Source organism: Venturia canescens, chromosome 1, assembly GCF_019457755.1.
Source record: "Venturia canescens isolate UGA chromosome 1, ASM1945775v1, whole genome shotgun sequence".
Taxonomy (NCBI): Eukaryota; Metazoa; Arthropoda; class Insecta; order Hymenoptera; family Ichneumonidae; genus Venturia; species Venturia canescens.
Window position 1 is genome coordinate 8,374,239 of NC_057421.1, and position 21,199 is coordinate 8,395,437.

Sequence of the window (21,199 nt, forward strand, 5' to 3'; positions counted from 1 at the left end):
AATTCGAACGTCAAGCGGAATCCTGAAAATTACGTTCGAAAAACAAACATTTTTTGCCGGTCGTACCGGGTTAAGACTCGTGAATTTTTTCCATCCGCACAAAATTAAACAACGAATTTCCACTGCGCTCGATTTGTTGGGTGAAAATTCACCCATCCGAGACACGCAGCTGTACGAGGGAAATTTCGTAATTGTGTAGCTATGATTTTTATGACGAGTTGTCGATCGACAAAGCTTTCTTTCCTTTCTAAATGCGTATACACCAGTATAGAGAGTTGTGATTAAATACATGTGCGTTTAAAACTTTAACACATGTGTAAAAAGTTGAATACACGTAATTATATAAATAGCGATTGTGATATTCCTTCCGCATATTTTCCTGCATCACGCCTCCATCGATCCTCAAACACATTTCCTCGTATATTTTCGTCCGTCTACAAAAACTTGAAGATTTTAAGCCGAATAAAAAATTCACGATAATAAATTTGATCGCGGGATTATTTGATCTAGGACTGTGAAATTCGCATTTTGTGTAACTCGGATCTTATTTTATCTTATTTTTAGTCACTTGTAACGATAAATAAAGTTATGAATTAACGAAAAATAATCGTTGTGTCTTAACTGAATTCGTACATGTGACGAACCTAACCTATATCCTCGTCTAACGGTCGCGTCACGGGGGCCGAACCCGAGTGCACAAAAAATGTAAACTTGAAAAAATACCACGACGTGTGTTATAGTGAAAATTAGAACGTTTGGAAATAAGTCGTGGAGAAAATTAACGGTGCGCGCGACTGAAGAGGCTTGCCAGCAGATTCTTGTATATTTATTCTGAATAAATACACACAAGGTATCCGGAACTGATGTCCATATTGCCGTATAAACATGCAAATAAGTCACAGTCGAATTCCAAGTACGAAATGTAATAACGTTTTTGATTCCAATATCTTCAGAAAAGTTATATATTCAGTGTTGAAAGTTCGAGAGTTCGGCACTCATCGCACACTCTCCGTCAAAACGTTCGACAACGAAAAAGCGCAGGATCAACAACTTGAGGAGCATCGAATTTTCTATGAAACTATTGCGTTTCATTTCACTTTCGTTCGTTTTAACGGGGCTGCAATCGAAAATTTGACTTGAAACTTTTTACCGAGACAAAAATTTAGGAATGAACATCGCCTGTGAGACACCCTGTATTAATATCCGGCATGCACCATGTCTGACCTCCTACGTTCGCTTTCCATTCCAGACGCTCGACGCACTTGGCAAAAGTACAGGCTGTGCAACGAATGAGAAACGTACTTTTCACTGCATAGAAATGCTTGATCGTTCTAATAGAGTTACTACATTAATAATCCGTATTGCCAATGAAGTTTTGATAACGATCGCGACACTTGCTTTACCGGTTAAATATGAAATCGACGAACGTATAAAGGAACTGATTAAAAACAAATTTTTTTCGAATAACCTCAAATTTACATACCAGTTTACGCTGTTTACGAATCTTAATCTGTTATCGAGTTCACTTGAAATTTTCCTTTATAACGTGAACAGATTGGAATGTGGTTCAGGGTGTTTTGTCTATGAAAATTGTCAGAGTCTATTCCAATTTGTTTATTTTGGATCGTAATTACAGAAATGGAAAATTATACCACGTTGGGCCTGATAAACGTTAGTTTCTTGGATTATTTTTCGTTAGGATTTTCATTCTTTCTTTCCACATTAGTTCGCTAAGCTTCATTTGCTCTTGTTCACTCAAGTCGTCAAAATCCCTCGAGCAATCGATCTTGGCGAGATCAATTTTTTTTTCGCCGTCTATCAGCGCTTGCCACCATATTTCTTTGCATTTTTCCAAGTGAATCTGGGCATAATAACGTTTTTGTTTTTCGGACATACGAAAAATCTGGAATTCTTTATTGGTTCAAGTTGACGTTGAATTTTGGGTTAAAATTTACATCGACACGCTTTCCGCTCGTCAGACACCAAATAGACTCGTTCTTTTTTATCGGAAAGCTGAGTTGACCTTGAAAAATGGCTGTCCACTCGTCAGGACTTTCACGCGCCACCGAATCGTCGCTGCTTCGATCCTGGCGTTGATTTATTGGTAATACTTTTTTCCGAATTTCGACCTTAATCCTTGTGGAGGAGACGCGAACCCTGAGGTCATTTGAAGTCTTTATATTTTCTGGAATATTTACGATAACATCAACGTCACTTATGCTTTGTGACCATGTATAATCAACGTTTTTCGCGCCATTATAACTTTCTGGTGGTTGTGACGGAGCCACGTACTCTGCAGCTTCTGTATCCATCACTGTCAAATTGCCGAATAAAACTTTTTTGACCTAGATTTTTTCAATTGTTTTTTTTTGTTTCTTTTTTGAAATTTTATCGAACATTCGAGTCTTTCGCTCGTTCTTTGTGCTCATTAACGGACAAGTGCGGTGTCTCGTGGTAAGAAAGCGAACTAATCGAAACTTCGACAGCTGTCGAAGAAACATCAGTAACATGACAACGAACAGTCATAACCTGAATTCGCTCGTGAAAACAGCAAGTATTGAGTGATGTGGAGTTTTAAGGCCCCGTAACCAAAAAGTTTAATATTCAACGTGTTCATGAAATGGGGAAATTTATCTAAAAAAAATAAATAAACATGGTCGAGAATAATTTCTAAACATTTCACTGCTCCTACATGCTAAATCTATTCCAACACTTCTCGTCAATTACAAATACATAAAAATGATTTTTTTTCTATCTACATTGTGAAAAGCAGGAAATCATCGAGGTAATTTGCGAAAGAAAAAGGGTTATCACAGCAAATTTTTGTTTTTCTGTCAACGATTTTGTTATATTTGACAATATATCGATACATTTAACAACCACTTTCGAATAGGGATTTCGGTAATAATTATTCGTGTTTTGCGGGTGAATTTAATATTTATGTCTATGTATATATACAGGTACGAATGGATAGTAATAACAATATTTCAAACGATACAACAAATAGTGGGTTCTCGTACACAAATATACGCGCTTGATTTTTTATAAATTGGAAAAAATCACCTGAAAAGTCTATTAGAAAAAGGATGAGAGTAAAAAATATTCACATATTATATTCGATCGAAATAGAAATGAATCCACGCGACTACAAGCAGAATCATGTGCCGATTGATCAGCACACACGAAATCTCAAAACTCTCCTACATTTTATTCTAAAAAATACGTAATTTCTTCTGCGATTGATTAGTGCATCAGAGACAATGCGGACTTCGAGTAACAATTGATAGGAGTGTGAGTGCACTTGAATATCGTGTTGAGTGGATATGAAAAAAAAAATCAACGCCATAATCAGCTCTCAAGTAATATTTCTTTTTCTCATGTTTCGGGGCACTCGAAACGGTTGAAAAATCGGATTTTGCAAAGTGACACATGAAAAATTGCTGCTCCAAGGTTATCCAAGGTAAATGTGCCATAAAATGATAGTGAGTCGAAAAATATTGGACGTCAAAACTTTGGGTCGATTAAAATGAACTGCGATTCGCAATTCCCTGCCAAAAAAATATACGAAAAATTGAAAAACTTTGTTGACCGCCAAAGTGAGGTTACAGTTGCTTCGAAAAATTTACAATTTCGGTCCCTCGCAGTTGCAAGGGGAAATTTAGATTTCACCGATTTTCGAAGGATGTCATTGGAACTGGATTTTAGTTAAATTATTTCATATTTATAGAATTACATATCACATTATTAATGTAGCTTTTCCTTGGGACGCAAAGTGACGCTTTCTTAAATCTACTTTAATCAATTTTCTTTATTTTTTATTTACGAATTTTTATCCGGGCAATTAACGTATCGGGATACTCACCCACTCATCATTCGTAGTCAACGATCCTTCGTTTTTCCTTTTTTTTTTTTTATTAACTTTTATAACATTTTTCATTTGACCCGTATTTGAGTTTCGTTTACGACTATAGCAAAACTATTTTTCATTTCCTACTTTTTCACGATTCAGCGTGCTCTCATTTGAAGTATAAAAAATGTTGAACTTGTTTCGTAACTAGAATTATAAGAGATCATACGAGCTAAAGAACCGAGGCAACGCTTCTCGGTGGAGCTCACAATCGTTAATAAATAAAATCTCGTAGCACTATAGAAGAACTAAAATTCGTATCCTGTCGCGTAACTATTTAATATTTTGTCTCTTTCGTGGACAATTACTTTAAAAACTTGATCAAAGCACCGTGAGTAACGTTTATCGCTTAAACAAAATATCGAACAAAAACATTTGACGTTCCTGCGCTAGCGTTCTTTACAATGCGAACTAATAACCAATAGCAGGCAAGAAAAATAAGTTTGAGGGATTACGAGCCATAACCTCAAAAAAATCTCGTCTTTCCAACGTTTCACTCAATTCCCGTTCGCGAATGTTTTTTTATCTCGATTTCTGTATAGTTTGAAAATAATATTCATAAACTTTGGAATATTGAAAGATATCAGTAATTTACGATTTGAAGCTTTCATCGAAATTTCTTTCGACCATAATCATTAACTTGAAAAAAATATAAAAATCCCCTAATCCCTCAATGCGATAATCGTATGGACCGTGGTGTGATCTGGACGTATTTCGTACATTATTTTGTTCGTTTTTTTCGTATTTCATATCATTTAAATTGCATTTCTGTAATCCTCGTCGTAAAGTTCACGTTTACTATACAATTTTGTACCTACGAGTGTACTTTTTGCACCATAAAGCACTCTTGGTACATTTAATCTTTGTGACAATGAATGATATAAAATAATGAATTCACCAGCTCTGTGTGAATTCGTTTGCGAAGCCTTATTAATATTATCATCTTCTGGAAGCCAAGTTATAATTATTTATCCTTACGCTAAGGGACACGACTTCTCGAGATATTGCTCACTGAGATTTCGGCAAAGTCTTTTTGCACTTTCGTCAATCGGCTAGAAAATCTCGCCATTTTTTCGCTCCGGTCTCATCGTGACGTGAACAAAAATTCTATAAAATCTACTTTACGAGTATTTTCGCTTCTCCTCGTTCGATTAATCGAACGACCTCACGTTCTAATGGAAAGTCTTTTTGAAGGAAAGAAAAACTCGAAAATATTGATTTAAGGATGTACAGGCGCGAGGGCTGTTTTTAAATAGCACACTCTCATTTTTTTATGCCTTACAATCCAAGATTCCTTTTCTATATGCCTGTGAAATTTCAAGACCCCTTATCGACCGTTTCGTTGAACTATCAACGGTCGAAAAGTACAGAAATTAACGCGTCGCTTATGGCCACAATGACTCACTGGCTCCTTCAACCATCTTCAACTCAAAATTTCATACACATTTTTAAATTAGATGTCAAAGATTAAAACCATTATTTATATGAATCGAATCGTGCAGAATTTAATGGTACGTTAAAAAAAAGGGGGGGGGGGGGGTCAACGGCCATCTGAATTAGAAATATTGAGTTGAAGACGACAAATGGTCACAGAATCTTGAAATTTGGCAGGCCCATACGTCACTTGTCAAATATAAAGCAACCTATATGATATTGTCGATGGAAGTGACAGCTGCACTTTTTAAGGTTATACATGGTGATCTCTGATCCGTCAACTGACTACGTTCAACGTTGTCAAACGTTGCCTTTTCTCAATGTACTTATCGAATCATGTGAGAGACTCGGAATGAAATATGTTCTGCAATGAGTTCAAGTTAAAAATGATTAACGATTAAAAAATTAAGATAACGTTTTTTTACTGATATCCTGCTAATGTTAATGACCGAGGTAATTCGCCTTTAAAAAAATATAGAAAAACTGTCACCTGACTAATACGACACGCACGTACATCCTTAAAAATCCTGAGCCTTGCAAAGAACTGAATTGTCATGATAAAACTCGACTTTCGTCTTGAGAACCTGTCACTCGTACATTCCCAGAGTTCGTTAATAAATTTATCAAGAATTTGAGCAATTGGGTATTCCTAAAAAAATCGAAGATATATCACAGACCTTCGAGTATTTACGAACTTGAACTTTCGATGACGATGCTGAACAATCAACAATTTTTCCCATCGATTCTAAATACTTGTTGTTGTATAAGAATTTTTTATAAATACGGTTAATAAGAAATTCTCGAGTTCGTGGTCTATTTACAGAATAAAGAGAAGCGATGGAACGTCGAGATTAGGCGAGCAGGAGAATTGAACAATAAAATTGGTGACGATTGAAAAAAACAAAATTCGCTAATCATCGATCGCGTGCGTAGTAAAAAAAACTTTCTCAATAAAGTACTTACAATGTTTTTAGATAAAATAAAAATTCCTGAGGCGTTTGTAAAAAGAGGCGAAAGTAAAGGAGAAAGTGCTCAAATTCTGACTGAATAAAAATGATTTTTGGAAAAATACGAGTGAAAATGTGATTGAAATTGAAACTTTAGGCAGCCGACCAGTGTTCGGACCTCCATAGGAGGGTGTACATGTTGTGCCTGAGGTCTTCGGCGAGCAAGGAATCGACGGGGTAATCGGTGTATCTGGAGATCAAGCTGCGGTAGCCTTGTCCAACGGTGGCGAGTGCGAGTTTCTTTTTGTCGGTGGATTTGAAGGCGATAATTTGGCTGACCTTGCCTTCGAAGGGTCGAAAAACGGTGATGGGTCTGAGGGAATTGCATTCGGCGACGGCGACGCATCCCCAGGTGGTGCCGATGTAGATGTGATTGAAGCAGGCCTCGAGGGCGGTGACTTGACACCTTTCGGTGGTCAAATTTTCCTCGATAGAAATGGATTTGAGGCTCTCTGAGCAGGGCACGAGTTTCGACATGTCGAGTTTATTGATGAGTTGTCTCGTTTCGACGTCCCATTGGTAGACTATGCATCCGGGGTAAGTGTAGCTGAGGACGGTATTTTCAGCGCTCAATATGTAAGTAGCGAATAAATTTTTGCTCGCCGTTTCTCCGGTGGTATGAGACAGTTCGATGGAATCGACGAGATTACCGTCTTTGAGTGTGTGAATGGAAATTTTACCGAAGCTCTGTCCGGTCCAGAGTTCGACGATTCTCCGTCTCCTGTGGACGGCCGCGAGGGAGTAAGTTTTGACGTTGTCGTCAGCGCTGGTTTCGATTTCGCTCTTTTTCATTTGCGTGAAAGTGTTGGAAAGAAGATAGATTTTGCCGCTGTGAAGAGCGACGGCGAATTGCTTGAGTTGTTCGAGGTGGACGAGCCCGACGACCTTGGACTCCTTGCTGTGATCAGGCTCGAGATTGTAGCTGGCAACGCATCCGAAATTGCTGCCAAGATAAACGTGAATCTGGCCAACGTTGTCGCCGATCCAGACGTAACCGTCCAAGCCGCACATAGCGTAGGGTATGACGGGAGTTTCGATTCTGACGTGCTGGAGCCAACCCTTTTGAGTGCCGAGGAGCATGTCGACTTCGCCGTTGTTGTGTCCGAGCCAGATTTCGTCGCCGGTCGCCCCGTCGTCGAGGGGCCTCGACGTGGTCGTTATAGCGGTGACGTGGGTCCTCTCGGTCAGTAAAGTCACGTCAACGAGATGCGTGAATTCCGGGGCCGAGGCGATCGAGACTATTTGACTGGCGGTTGGACGATCCTTTGGATTTTGTGCCCAGCAGATGACCATCAAATCTAGAACGTAAGAGGGATAAAGAGTTTCGCGATAAGTGAGCGAGGGTCGGCCGCCCTCGAGGATGCACTCCTTGACGGCCTCGTGGCCTTCGAAGGGTTGTCTCAGTGTGACGAGTTCGTATACGAACATACCGAAAGAAAAGGAATCAACTTTTTCCGTGTACTCTTCTTCCCCGTTGTACTTGATGATTTCAGGGGCCATGAAGCCCTCGGTGCCACCGAACCCCTTGGCACCGGAGGGCAAAGTTTGCCGGGATATTCCATAATCTGCGACCTTGACGTGACACGGATGTTCCGGATTGTCTTGAAAGGGCAACGGCATCTGCCAGACGAGAACGTTCTCCGATTTGAGGTCCCGATAGATAACGTGTTGCTGGTGTAAATATTCAACGGCCTTGGCGACCTGGAGGACGATAGCCTGGAGTGTGTAGGAGTCGAGTTTCGCACCGGAGCGTCGATAGTTTTTGAGCACGACGTCGAGAGCCCCTTCGGGTGCGAGATCCAGGACGAGGGCGAGTGGACTGATGACGATGCCGACGAGGGGAACGATGTTCGCGTGTCTCAGGGTGAGCAGTATGTTGAGCTCCTGTCTCGCCGTGCAGTAAGCCTTGCACGCGTATTGGAGCGGGTCACGATCCCATTTGCTCTGAGCAGCTTTGTACGCGAGAATCGCAGATTGTTTGGAGTTCGGCCCTGGTGGGACGGGCTGCAACATCTTCATGGCGACGTCGACCCTCGCGTAGGATCCGGCCAGGCGGCAAGTGCCCTTGAAAACAAAACCGAAGGCACCGCGGCCCAGCATTTTGCCACGTTTTATGTCCTCCGACTTGATGAGATGCTTGGCACCGAGATCCATGAATATTATGTCCGGTGCGACGTGTGACAGAGGGATCTCCGAGTGCCTCGGACACGCTATAGTCTTGTTGCTGTAAGCCGATAAAATGCATTCCTCCACCATCCAGGAATACGCGAGTATTTCTTCGGAGTGCGAGTATTGCTTGGTGAAATCCGGGTGTCCCTCGAGGGAGGGCATCCTACTGGACTGCGAGCTGTCGTAACCGACGCCGCTGTCGCCATCGGATTTGTAACTGTCCTGGCTCTGCCTCTCGTGGTTCACGAAGCACCGGTTCATCTCCTCGCTCGCGTGTGACTCCTGGTCACTCGCGAACGTCTCAGCCTCGACGTTGTTGAGCAAACACCGGGGACAGGGGATCAGTCGCGTCACCAATAACTTGCCCTCGGATGTGTGGACGAAGCGGGTGCCCAGGGTCGGATACCAATCCTCGAGGAGTATGTCGATGTGGTCGACTATGAGGGCGAGCAATTGTGGCATGCTCTCGGTCTTAGGCTCGACGACGATCGCCTGGTAACCCATCGGCTCGTCGTCCGGCGAGTCGGACAGTATCGGCTGCTTTATGACGAGAGTATCAACGGGAAACCAAATTTCCAAAATCGCTGAATTTTTGAGATCGACCGTGCACCAAATCCCGTCCTGTTTCAGCTTGAATTTGTACTGCCTGTAATCATACGGAGAATTTTTATTAGCGCAATTTACTTCCTTGAGTCTGAGCAACGTTATGCCGGCGTAACGGAGCTCTATGCCCGTCTGCCAGAGGATCCACTCGGCGTGAGTATCCAAAAGGCTCGCGAATATATTGTCGTCGACGAAATCCTTGAAGGGAGCGAGAAAGGACATGACTATCTCGACGATCGCGTCATCCGCGAGTATGCGAGTTATTAGACGCGACCAAAAGCCGCTTGGGAAGTAAGACATCAGGAGCAATCTCGTGACGGAACAATCCGGTTGTGATCTCGAGGTCAGTACACACTCGGTCTTGACCCGATCACCGGTCGCTGACGGATAGGAGAACATCGGCGACGTTATTTTCTTCGATCTGACGTGCCAGCCACGCGTTTTAACGGGAACCTTGATCAGCTGATTGTTTCGCGATACGTCATCCTCGGTCGGGAGCAAAGACGGTATAAGAAGCGTGCGGTAGTCCCACGTGAGGGCGACCTCGAATTTGTTCAGCAAACTTACGATGTAGCCTTGGGTATCGATCGTCGAGATCGTCGACGATTTGAACACGTGCTGTATGTCGTCGAGCTTCATTATACCGGACCTCGCGAATGGATTTATTTCCCTTATCGTAACAACGTGAGCCAACATGTCGCAGAGCCACTGAGGATCCAGAAAGTAAAGATCCTTCAAGGTCGCATCGTCGTAATGGAGGATTATTCCGTTCTCGTGGAGGAACAGAGTCGCCTGATGCAATTCAGCGGGATCCCGAAACGAGCGGTGCAGTTTGGCCAGCTCGTTGTTCACCGCAGCGTAGTACTGATCGGCCTTCAACACCGGATCGCAGCCCGTCAATTTCCGATCTTGTGCCAATTGGACGACGACATCTTCCAGGGCCAAATAACTCGCGGGGACGCGCTGCTCCAGCAAGAGTTCTTTGCTCCCGGGGGATCTCAAACTGAAAACAACGTCGTAAATTAAATTGCATAACATTTTCATATTGTGACGAGTTTTACAACTGATCTCAATGGTTTCCATGACTTTTGGCAAACCGCATTTTTCGGCATCGACTACGTTGATGAATTTGTCACGAATGTACTGCTGGAATATCTCGCTCTGCTCGTTCGTCACGTCGTAATGGGTGCCGACGATTATTACCGGCGAATTTGGCGCCCGGCTCTGTATGTTGACGAGCCACTGAAATATCTCGTTGACGCCTTTAAAACCGTCGGTTATTCTCCACACGACGAGATAGAGACTTCGCTTCGAGAGGAAATATTGATGAGTCGCGTAATATTCTTTCTGACCGCCAAAGTCCCAAGTTCTGAAGTAAACAGGACCGTGGGAGGATTGGCCGCGTACTTTTTTCTCGTAAACCCAATCGCCGATGTCCACTCCAACGGTGGATATGGTCGTCCCACGAGCGGTTTTAGAGTTGATGTTCTTGTTTCCCATCCGCTTGGCCCAGTGCTCGGAGGATCTTTTTTTGTTGGGAACTTCGCCTTCCTGACGCAACTGTTCCAACAGACTAGTTTTACCGATTCCGGCGATACCGACGATCATGAGTTTCATGCGAGCGTACGGTTTGGCATCTTCGAGTATCGATTTCAAGTAACCGACGACGTCCATGGTTTTGTACTTTTTCGATTCGATCATAGATTTCAAGGGTTCCTGGAGTCTGCAGCCCTGAGTGTTGAGGTTCCAGAGACGGGAGAGCAGACCCATTTGCGGTGGCAATTCGGTGATCTCGCTGTTGCCGCTCGTATTGAGTACCGAGAGATTCGAAAGCTCGTAAATGTTCGATGGTATCTCGCGCAGCTGGTTGTTGCTCACGTCGAGCATACTGACGTTGGGGAAGAGGAGATACAACTTCGAGCCGGTGCAGGTGATCTTGGTGTCCCGGTCGATGCTCTCCTCCTCCAGGTTCGGCGACTCACCGTCGTCGACCGAAGTCAGCTGGATCCGGGTGAGCATGTTGTTGGCGAGGATGAGAGTGCGCAGATTTTCGAGCCTCAGATGTCGTCTGTGCGTGCAAACGCTCATGAGAACGACGTCGCGGAAGGAGGTCGTTGTTTGTCGATTGTTCGGCACGATCGGAGACTGAACGTTGGTCGCCGGGCAGTAACAAGCCGTCGACGCTTGTTCCATCGAGTCCGCGGATCCGTCGACTTGGGGCAGGCTCGGCCAGCACGATATTTGATTGTTCGAAAGGTCCAGTTGCTTCAAACTCGCCGGATAAGACGTGATGTGACTCATCGATCGGAGGGAGTTGTAAGCCATGTTGAGTCTGACGAGGCTCACGGCGAGGCACGGGAGAGCGACTGGAACAGCTGTAAAAAGATTGTGAGCGAGATTTAAAGAGGCCAAGACTGAACGTGCACCGGGCTGCTCGCCGTCGTCGGAGTGTTTCTCCGAAACTCGAACGGAGCTCGTCCACACGTGGGGACGTTCCATTTCGATGACTTGAGCGTTCGCCAGTTTCGTGAACGAATCGAACTCCGCGGAATCGTCCCGCGGTAGCGTCATCTGGGAGGCTAAGCTTCTCGAGCTCGGGCTGTTGCTCAACGAATCTTCGCGTTGGGACTTGCGCGTTATATTCTGAGAAACCTGGCTCGGCAAATCCCGAAGAAGATTGAACGAGGCGTTGAGCTCCTTGAGCTTCGGTGCGCGCCAAAGACTGTTCGGCAAACACTGGAGTTTGTTGTTCGACACGTCCATTATCTCCAGAGCCGGCAAGCTCATCAGAAATTCGGGCAATTGCTCCAGACGATTATCCTGCAAATACATTTCCTCGAGCACCGGGGCCAACTTGTCCCGTGGATTTTTCGTCTCGCAGCTCAGCCCATCGATTTTGTTCTGTGCCATGTTCAAGTAGCGCAAACTTTGAAGATAAAAAATGATGGATGGCACAGAAGTTATGGAATTTTGAGAAATGTCGATTCGCGTTATCGCGTACAACGCGAGATCGTTGTTCTTCGAGCTCAGCTTTTTATTAACGTGTAAAACCGCGTCGATCAACCACTGCGAACGGATTTGCGACAGTCTGCACTGTTGGTCGTGCCAGTTGATCATCGTCGGTGTGTTCGGGAACAAGGATGGATAAGTCACGTTACCGAAGCTCGAGAGTGCGGAAAAGTGCGAAGTTTGAGTCGATTCCGTCATTGCTTTCTTGTTGATTTTGTACTCGGAGTCCGGGTGTGCTTTCGTCGAGAGTAACTTAGCGGTCAGAGTCTCGTCGCGATTTTGCGCTGCGATTTTCAGTGCTTTGCATTCGTTGTCGACTGCTCCGTGCTTGAGTAATAAATCGGCGATTTTAACGTCGCGGTTGTGACAGGCTATCGTTAGCACGGTAAGGTCGATGGATTCGGGATCGAGCTCGTTCACGAGGCGTATCGGCAAATTCGGATTGGCACCGGCTTGAAGAAGCGCAGCGACGACCTCGGTATGTCCGGCTTTGACGGCAGCGTGTAGAGCCGTTTCCGTGTTGTTATTGCAAAAAAGATCGAGATTCAGTGGGCTTATCGTATTATCGTCTTTTCTATCGTTCGATTTGCTACGAAAATTTAAACTGGACATGAGCCTTTGAATGCCACTGGAAATTCGTCTTTTGGACGTTGGCATAGGCTGTGAACTTCCGTTTCCAGTGCTCTCGTCGTCTTTGATTTTGCGTGATTTCACACGGTGGTTAAGAAGAGTTTCGACTATTTTAATATTGCCAAGCACGCTGGCGATGTAAAGCACGCTCTGTCCCGTGACATCTTGAGCGTTTACGTCGTAGGGCATTTCGTACTCGTAATCGCCACTCTGATCTTTGTACCTCTGACAGACGTGGGCTGGATAATCAAACTTCAAGAGATAATCGACGACCGCGTGATGTCCGTTGATAGTTGCGGCGTGTATCGGTAACCATTTTTCCACAGTCGTCGATTGTATTTGTTTGGGAAAGTGACGAAGCAGCAGCTCGACGATCTCCAGTTTACCGTTGTAACAAGCTATGTAAAGAGGACAATATTTCGTTACTTGATGAGCTCGACAATCAGCCCCGTGATCCAACAATAATCTAACGATGTCCCGATGGCCCATTTCACATGCGACAAATAGCAGAGTATTCGCACCGTTCAAAGACATGTTTACTATACTTTCCAGATCGTCGGAGCAGCTTTGGATGATGTTTCTAGCTGCTACTATATCACCTTGAAGACAGGCCGCTCTAAGACGCGAGTGTGTAGCTTGTCTGGCCAATTCGTAAGTTTCCTCCGCTTTCTTCAACATTTCCAGGCATTTAACATCTTCGCTCTTCGCCGCTACATCCGACGGTGTTAAACCGTTCCCATCACGAATTGTCAGATCGGCTTTGTACTCCAACAACTTTTCAATGTTCCAACAGTTACCGTGCTCCACGCAAACGTGCAGCGGAGTTCTGTATTGACCACGAGGACCGCACGCAATGTTAGGATTCGCTCCACACCCCAATAAGACTCCCAGACAACGAGAATTTTCTGTTATCGCTGCTGCATGGAGCGGCGTACGCCCCCAGGAATCCTGACTATTTGTATATTGCGAATGTTCTCCGCGCAGCAAATCTTCCAGCAATTCCGCGTTGTCCCACAGAGCCGCCTGGTGCAAGAGACGACCCGGGAAGTCCTCGTCCACTGGAGTGTAATCTTCCATTGCGTCGAAATAGGAACTGTCGAATGAAAAAGTATTTTAATTTCTTCTGTTTATCCATTGGATAATCACATTGCGACGATGCACGAGCAAACACATAATTTACTTATGTTGTATCGCATGGAAGCATATTTGATTATTGTGCAAAAAATCAAATACAGTTACGTTTGGCATTCTTAATGGAATAGTTGACTATTGTAAACAGTGTAATATCGAATTGTCAGCTTGTTGTGCTTCAGCAATAATAATAATTGAAGATGGTGAAGTTCTAGAATTAATGCACAAATAGCAGAAGAAAAAATGGTCATTAGAAAGCAAAAACCAAAGATTCGTCAATATTTCATAGCATAAAAAATATCAAACCTTTTTTTCCACATTTGACTGTTTTAACTATGTAAACGAAATTTCCGATGTATTAATAAAACTATCAGGATCATACCAACTGCCTTAATCATTATGATTTAGACTTAGAATAATTCTGTGTATTTAGAATTATATGAAGTTTTCTTCGAGGATTAATTTGATTAAAGTAAAAGTTAGAAATCTCATTTGGAATCATCATAATGAGTACGAATGATGACTTGTATAATTTTAATAACAATTATTAATAAGCATAAATGGAAAACTCACCCTTGTCAGTTGGAACAAAAAACACGAGGCCTCTTTATTCGAACAGTCGAATTCACTGAATCATTGTCAAAATTCCGCTCTCCCGAGAACCACAGTGAAATGACATTTTATCAAATTTTCGTGCACTTCAGGGATTGACGAGAATTTAAAAAATTTTCGATCCTTGACCCATGCATTTCTTATTCGCTCGCTTCCAGTTGACGAATAGCACTCGTAATCTTGAACTTGATCACTGCAATCCATTTTTTTATCTGCTACGAAACATTACCATGACTTGATTTCTCGGGTTAATCAAGCGTTATTAAAGTAATTAAACGTAACGAGCTGTCAGTTTGATTATGATAGCCGTGCGGCTTCAATAGCTGCAAAAATAGTGATTGAAAATGCTGACCGGAATAAATAGATAGATCGAATAAGACACGCGCGTATACGAACTGTCAAATATAAAAAGACTTCGAAACTTCTGACTGAATGACTCTTTGAGTACATGTGAAAAAAATGCTTGAATCTTTTTTTTTACGGTCTAATAATCTCGCGGAGAGAGTCGTTCAACCATTAGAACAATTGATACGAGCGAAAAAAAAGTGTATTTTAATAGCGCGAGAACGCGCACGAAACTCTGTAGACTCCATTTTGAGAGTGCGAGAAATTCACTGAATTATCGGAACATTCGCCAGCTGGAGTGTGGCGCGCACGCGTTGCATGGACGCGCGTGGTGCTCCGTATATGTATATCTATACTAATTTATTAGATTATATAGTTATAGAACGAATGAGAAAATGTATTACGCGCAAGAATGCATCGATTCAGTTCCATTCAACAATACAAAAGCAATTGAATTACGTAATTCGATTAACAATAATGATACAACAACTCGGAGGTTGATGGACGATTTCAAAGGCAGCCCCATTGACGTTTATATCGCGCGGTGTGGTTTTGTTTGGGTTTGGAAAAAAAAATCAACACGAAACGATCCGAAGGTAACTAATCTAGATATGCGGGGATGATGCGGCGTTTAGGCCTTGAGGCCGGATATCGAATTGTCAGATATCGTTATATATATTGTCAAGTTGTGTGGGCAAAACCGCGGAAGCGTGTCCATTTAATCGGTCGCGTCGTTACGACACGATCGCCTCTTCGTATCAAATTACGCTTTGTCAGATGAGAACGATGTTTCAACGTAAATAAACTGCGAACACCTTTTTTTCAATTATTTTCAAAGAAATCGATTCCATAAGTTCTAAATCCAACAGAGAACGTGGATTATATATTTTTTTTCATGCAACCTTAGAATCCTATAAACTATTCCGAACAAAATCTGACAACGGACCTGGAAACAATCGCTATTTTCTCTTTAGGATGGAAATGTTCCTTGTATGAAATTTGAAGTTTAAGTATGCACAATTTTTTTAGTTCCAATCACTGAGTGCATGGCACAAAGTCGTATTTGTTTGACATAACACGATCGAAATTAAAAAAAATGAAACAGGGTTTCGAAAAAAATAAACAAAATACAATAAAACAAAATCAATGATTTACAAATGAATTTATCGTTTTTTAATATATTTTGAAAATAGTCGTAGGTAAAATACGTGAATAAAATTCTCAGTTTATCCAGCTCATTGAAAAATATAACGAATGCGATGATAAATGCTGGAAATAATTTTAAGGTGATTTAGGTGTACATGAATAAGAAAAAATAAAACATCGTGAAAATACTGAAATTTTTATTTCTCCTCCCCTTAAATTCCTTCTCTCATTGGAATAGTTAAGAAATTATAGAAAATAGGGTACCGGAACATACCGTGAAAGAGATCCGGCTACTTTGAGAAAGGGTTTTCGGAACGTTGGGTCGTGGGTTATAGAATTTTATTTAATGATCTGCTCCGCAACCCTCGATATTCAATGCTCGAGCCAAATTCCGAGCTACAGCGAGTCTGAATATCTCGATTTTTTCCTGAAATTTCAGATCATCCCCGTGATTTTCTACGCAACGCATCAGCTCGAAACTGTCCTCGGATGATAGTATTATGTCCTCAGCTTCGAGCAACGGTATGGCATCGGTTAAGAGGATGGACCAGAAGCTGCGTTAAGAACGAGAAATTGTGTAATAATTGATATCACATTTATGAGAAAAAAAATTAAAATCTTTGACAAAATTTCTTTATTTTAAGCTCTGAAATGCGAGAGAAAATAGATACTCACTATTTCGGGGTTAAATTCGAAACGAGGAGGGAAACGAGTAAACTGGCAGCTTCTTTGAACTCTCCGATCCCATACATTTGATGGAACTCGCAGTATTTGCCGAGAAAAGTTAGCCTGTCACTGGTGAGCATACAAGGGCCGAGGTTTTCGAGCAAGTCACGACATTCCAATTCACCCTCGTCAGCATAACGTTTGAGAAATTGATCAGCAATGTATGTCGCGAAATCACCATCTTGAGCTTTTAAAGCCCAAGCAAGAGCATTGCCCAATCTTCTGCGACGAATACATCGCATCCCTTGAATTTTGCAGATGCTCGTAACTAATGAAAATAAAAAAAAAGCATCTTAAATATCCACTTTTCACAATTTTCACGTGGACAAGATACGAACAGACGATTGAAGATACTTACCAACGTTGCTCATATTATTTCTTCGTGCTACACTGATTATTTTGTTTATTTTTGCTTCAGTACCCATGGGCATTGATTGTAATAGTGTCTCTAATCGAGCTGCACCTTGCATTGGACAATGCTCCAAATAACTTGCCCCACATTGCCAGAGCGATGGATGACTCATTAGAGTGCTACCGTAGTCGAGAATTAACGATTCGTGAAGTTGGGCTGTTACGCTGCATTAGAAACAAACAAAACTGTTATTTTTTTTGTACAATTCAACATTAACTTTTTCAGTTCGAGAAGTTTACTTTAATATAAAATGTAGGCAAATTCAGACCACTAATTGAATCATTCAATGACCAACTCAAAGGTTAAAGTGCATAGTTTTGTATGAGAAGATTTTTTGAATATTTTCACATAATTTCTCACCGAACAACAGTTAAGACCAAAGTATTTCAATTTTAATAATATATTACAGAAATTACTGAGCGTGAAGGGCTCGAAACTGAAAATTCATAACGTATCCCAGTAAAATATGATGACGATCACCCAAATATCGAATATAATTGGAGAAATGTTTTATACAAAAAATCAATGCTAAGAGCTTCTCAGGCCAGTAGTGACTCACTTTGTCTGATTTTTGTCGATGATATTGAGTTTCTCACAATTGTAGAGTAAATCAGTTAGGTGAGCAGCGAACCATCCGTTGTCACTCATATATTGAATTTCTTTGATAACTTGATGCAAATCGCTTTCCATAAGAGCAAGTATTACATGATCGAGATTACGACTGGCCCGCCATTTCTCTGCTATACTATTGGCGTGACGTGCTAATTCTGGTTGTTTGCAGCAGGGGGTTGAGTAGAATAACTTGGCAGCCAATAATTCGTACCAAGCTTCGGTATATTTTGAGAACTCCCATAGAACTGACTCTTCGCCAAGTACGAGCTATCAAAAAGAAAACAAAAGTGAAGTTGATAAAAAATTAGAAAAATCACAGGACAACCTCACTGACTAAAAAACGAAAAACTATGCAACTATAAATAGAATCAACCAATACCTTCATCAAGCTTTCCAAATTTTCATCAGCCGCAAAGGTTTTACAACTGACGTTCGACGATAGATCGAGTTGCCAATGTTTCCATCGCATAGTGAATTCATTAACGGAATAGCCGCCATAAACGTTGTAAACTGGCATTGTTTTGAGAGTATTGTCAGCAGTTATGAACGCTGGATGATCAGCTTTGCTATGAAGCGACAAAAGGGCTCTGACTAGATCAAGTTTCCCATGCAATGCACAGCCAATGACAGCTTCCCAATAATTCATGTTTTCAAGCTCTGCGCCTATTGCCTTTTTTGCTAATATTTTCATGGCCGTCAGTTCTCGGGATGGAAAATGAAACCGTATCCATTCCAACAGCTGTGGAAGTACAACATCGCCTGAAAACGTAATAATAGTTTATTTTATTTCACCATCTCATTCGATGACTAATTACTTTTTCTCCATCATTTGAAATTATTTTTCTTTGATTCTGCTTATTAATAAAAAAAACCTTACCTGGAATAGCATCGATGTAAAGAATTTCAGTGAGATGCCAAACACACTCGACGTTGTAAAATATTGTAAGGAAATTTTCCAATACTGTTTTGTTTTCAGATTGTGACTTTTCTGCTACATCTTGCAAATTTTCTACGCAAGCACGCAATATAGATCGATACTGTTTGCTGTGTTTCACAAGCTCCGGTCTTATTTCTCCTGTTGAAGTTGATTTGATTTTTTTTATTGATAGAAATACACCGTTACTTTCATTCACCAGTTTTCGAAGCATCGGAGAAAAAAGTATCACTTCTGGTCGGAGTAAATGTATTTTGGCTGCGCATGGAGCCATATTGCTCGGTGCATCTGGAAAATGGAAATACAACGTTTCCGAATTTAGTATTATTTTATTTATTCATGTTTTTAGATATAATTCTAGAATGAATATTTGTTAAAACTTTACCTTCTGAATAGGCATTAACATGTTTGTAAGCATGGATACCAATTTTGTTACTGCCACTCCAAGTAGCGGCAATACCTCTTCTACTACAAACATCATCTGGAATGGCCTAGTATCAAAAATTTTTGTGCAAATTATTATCACAATGGACTTAGTCATCTTTTCATGTTTAATTTTCGAAAAATAAAAATATTAACAGAAAAAAAATGGTGTTTTATCAGAAACTCGGGAATAAGATTAAAGAATTATCCAAAGACTAGCAGTGCATAAAATAGTAAACCATAATATGTTCAATCTTTCGTGAAAAAAACCATGATTATCTTAACCTCAAAATTACAATGATCTTTAGAGAAATGTGTTGCATTCACAGAGTTATTAAAGTAATATTTTATATGAAAAATGAGATAAATGACTTATGGAACTAAACGAGAATCAAAAATAGTTCTGTAATACCCCGATCAATAAAAAGTCAATTTGGATAAATACCGGAATGATGGTTAGGTTTCAAAAATGATTGTATTTCGACCACTAATACGATACTTACGATAATTTGAGCGTTGTCGACTTCTCCCATTGCAGATCAGATCATTAAATGCAATTCGTAATTCAGTTTGTTTATTGTTATGTCAACAATTAATCAAACATGAGGTAACAAGCTAGCCGCTATTTTTTGACATTCGCGCAACCGCGATTGAAACGGATGAAGTTATCCGTAACTCATGAAAATTATATCGACAGCGTTCCGAATATAGCGTTGAAAGCGAACAGCATTACCGGGCTAGTATATTTCTTCCACGCTATTTATTCGTTCGTTCAGCCTTATTTCAAAATTCTGGAAATTTTTTTATAAAAAAATTTATGCAATGAGCGGAAAATCAAGGACCATTTTTTGTTTCTTTCTGGAAATAATAAATAATCTACATAGCCTCTAGATCATCGATTTTTTTCGTTTTCGTTCATATACTTTCAAATAAAAGGAAAAACATAAGAAAAAATCAACATTATCTATGTTTTTTTTCTTTTTAAAAAATTCCCTAAAATAAAACGACTAATCTCACTTTTGATATAACGTTCCGATCTTCGACACATTTTTTTTTCGAATTTTGAATCTTGAAAGCTGTAGATAGATTGGTGAAAATATAATAATATGAACATTAATCACTTGAATTTTTTTCACATATACATTACTTTAAATTATTGGTTTAAATAATATATTCGAAATTTTTTTAAATACCGCATCCAGTGTATATTTGAATACTTACTTGGACTTTCACGCGATGTGTTGCCAACGAGTTTATACAACAGTGAAAATGGTATGAATTTCATAGAACATTGATGAAGTGGGAAAAAAAATATGACTACATTATTAATTCTGAAAAACAAAAGATGTCGACAACAATGAGGATTCAAACAAAACTATGAATATGGATGATAACTATTTTTTAATGTCATAAAGTGTAAAGCAAAATCGAGTTGCGACGAATGTGAATTCAAAGTGGTTGAATGACAATAACTGAATGTTGATCAACATTCCAAATTTCATATCTACAGCATTGTATTTCTTCTGACCTGGATGTTAAGAATAATGTAATGAAGGCACGACTGATTGCTGCATATTGTGAAAGAGAAAAAAAAAATAGAAAATAATTGTCAGTGTTTTACTCCATGAAGTGGAAAATTTTATAAAGTGTCAATTGAAAATTCTGAGAAGAGCGTTGGACACGATGCTGATTGTTTACAGATATTTTTATATATATCACAGTTTAGGGTACAGTAATCGCACGATGACTGCACCTATCGGTATGCTTAGTGTTAATTGCATGAATTTTTATCAGAGTATTTTTGTTTAATTTGACATTTTGAAAAAATGCTTTTTGTCCCGGTGCATTGGGTCGAATATTGATGTTTTTGACAAAGATGACAAAAATGCTGAATAAATTAATTTCCATTAAAAAAACTTAGCCGCTCTATAGAGTGTACAAGTTTCCAAATTTCACTTTTGCTTCAAACTCACAGTTGTGCCCCTTTGAATAAACTTTTTAAACTGTAATTATCATGAATTCGATCCAAGGTAAAACAAAAAATAAGTCAATTTTATAATGATATATTTATCTTTTCTAATTCGCTTTTTTTGTACTTC

The 21,199-nt window shown here is 40.7% G+C and overlaps 3 protein-coding genes across 5 annotated transcripts; all 3 read right to left on the reverse strand.

Annotated features, from left to right (window-relative positions):
- Nucleotides 1–1,599: 1,599 nt before the first annotated feature.
- Nucleotides 1,600–2,687, reverse strand: LOC122414987 (nudC domain-containing protein 3). Its single transcript, XM_043426761.1, has 2 exons — nt 1,956–2,687; nt 1,600–1,861 (listed from the first exon to the last, which is right to left on the reverse strand). Exons 1-2 carry the CDS (start codon nt 2,310–2,312, stop codon nt 1,673–1,675), a joined length of 546 nt encoding a protein of 181 aa, XP_043282696.1. The 5' UTR covers nt 2,313–2,687; the 3' UTR covers nt 1,600–1,672.
- Nucleotides 2,688–2,820: 133 nt separating this feature from the next.
- Lrrk (Leucine-rich repeat kinase) lies at nt 2,821–15,101 on the reverse strand. 3 transcript variants are annotated; one of them, XM_043426514.1, is made up of 4 exons: nt 14,464–15,101; nt 14,197–14,223; nt 7,779–13,852; nt 2,821–7,646 (listed from the first exon to the last, which is right to left on the reverse strand). In XM_043426514.1, exons 2-4 carry the CDS (start codon nt 14,208–14,210, stop codon nt 6,442–6,444), a joined length of 7,293 nt encoding a protein of 2,430 aa, XP_043282449.1. In that variant the 5' UTR covers nt 14,211–14,223; nt 14,464–15,101; the 3' UTR covers nt 2,821–6,441. The 3 variants fall into 3 exon arrangements, with proteins under 3 accessions (XP_043282449.1, XP_043282300.1, XP_043282367.1); XM_043426365.1 differs by having other exon boundaries at nt 2,821–13,852; XM_043426432.1 differs by lacking the exon at nt 14,197–14,223 and having other exon boundaries at nt 2,821–13,852.
- Nucleotides 15,102–16,173: 1,072 nt separating this feature from the next.
- On the reverse strand, nt 16,174–19,765 carry Nup75 (nuclear pore complex protein Nup75). Its single transcript, XM_043426636.1, has 8 exons — nt 19,604–19,765; nt 19,063–19,168; nt 18,621–18,965; nt 18,123–18,502; nt 17,691–18,010; nt 17,078–17,295; nt 16,669–16,987; nt 16,174–16,547 (listed from the first exon to the last, which is right to left on the reverse strand). Exons 1-8 carry the CDS (start codon nt 19,631–19,633, stop codon nt 16,337–16,339), a joined length of 1,929 nt encoding a protein of 642 aa, XP_043282571.1. The 5' UTR covers nt 19,634–19,765; the 3' UTR covers nt 16,174–16,336.
- Nucleotides 19,766–21,199: the final 1,434 nt, after the last annotated feature.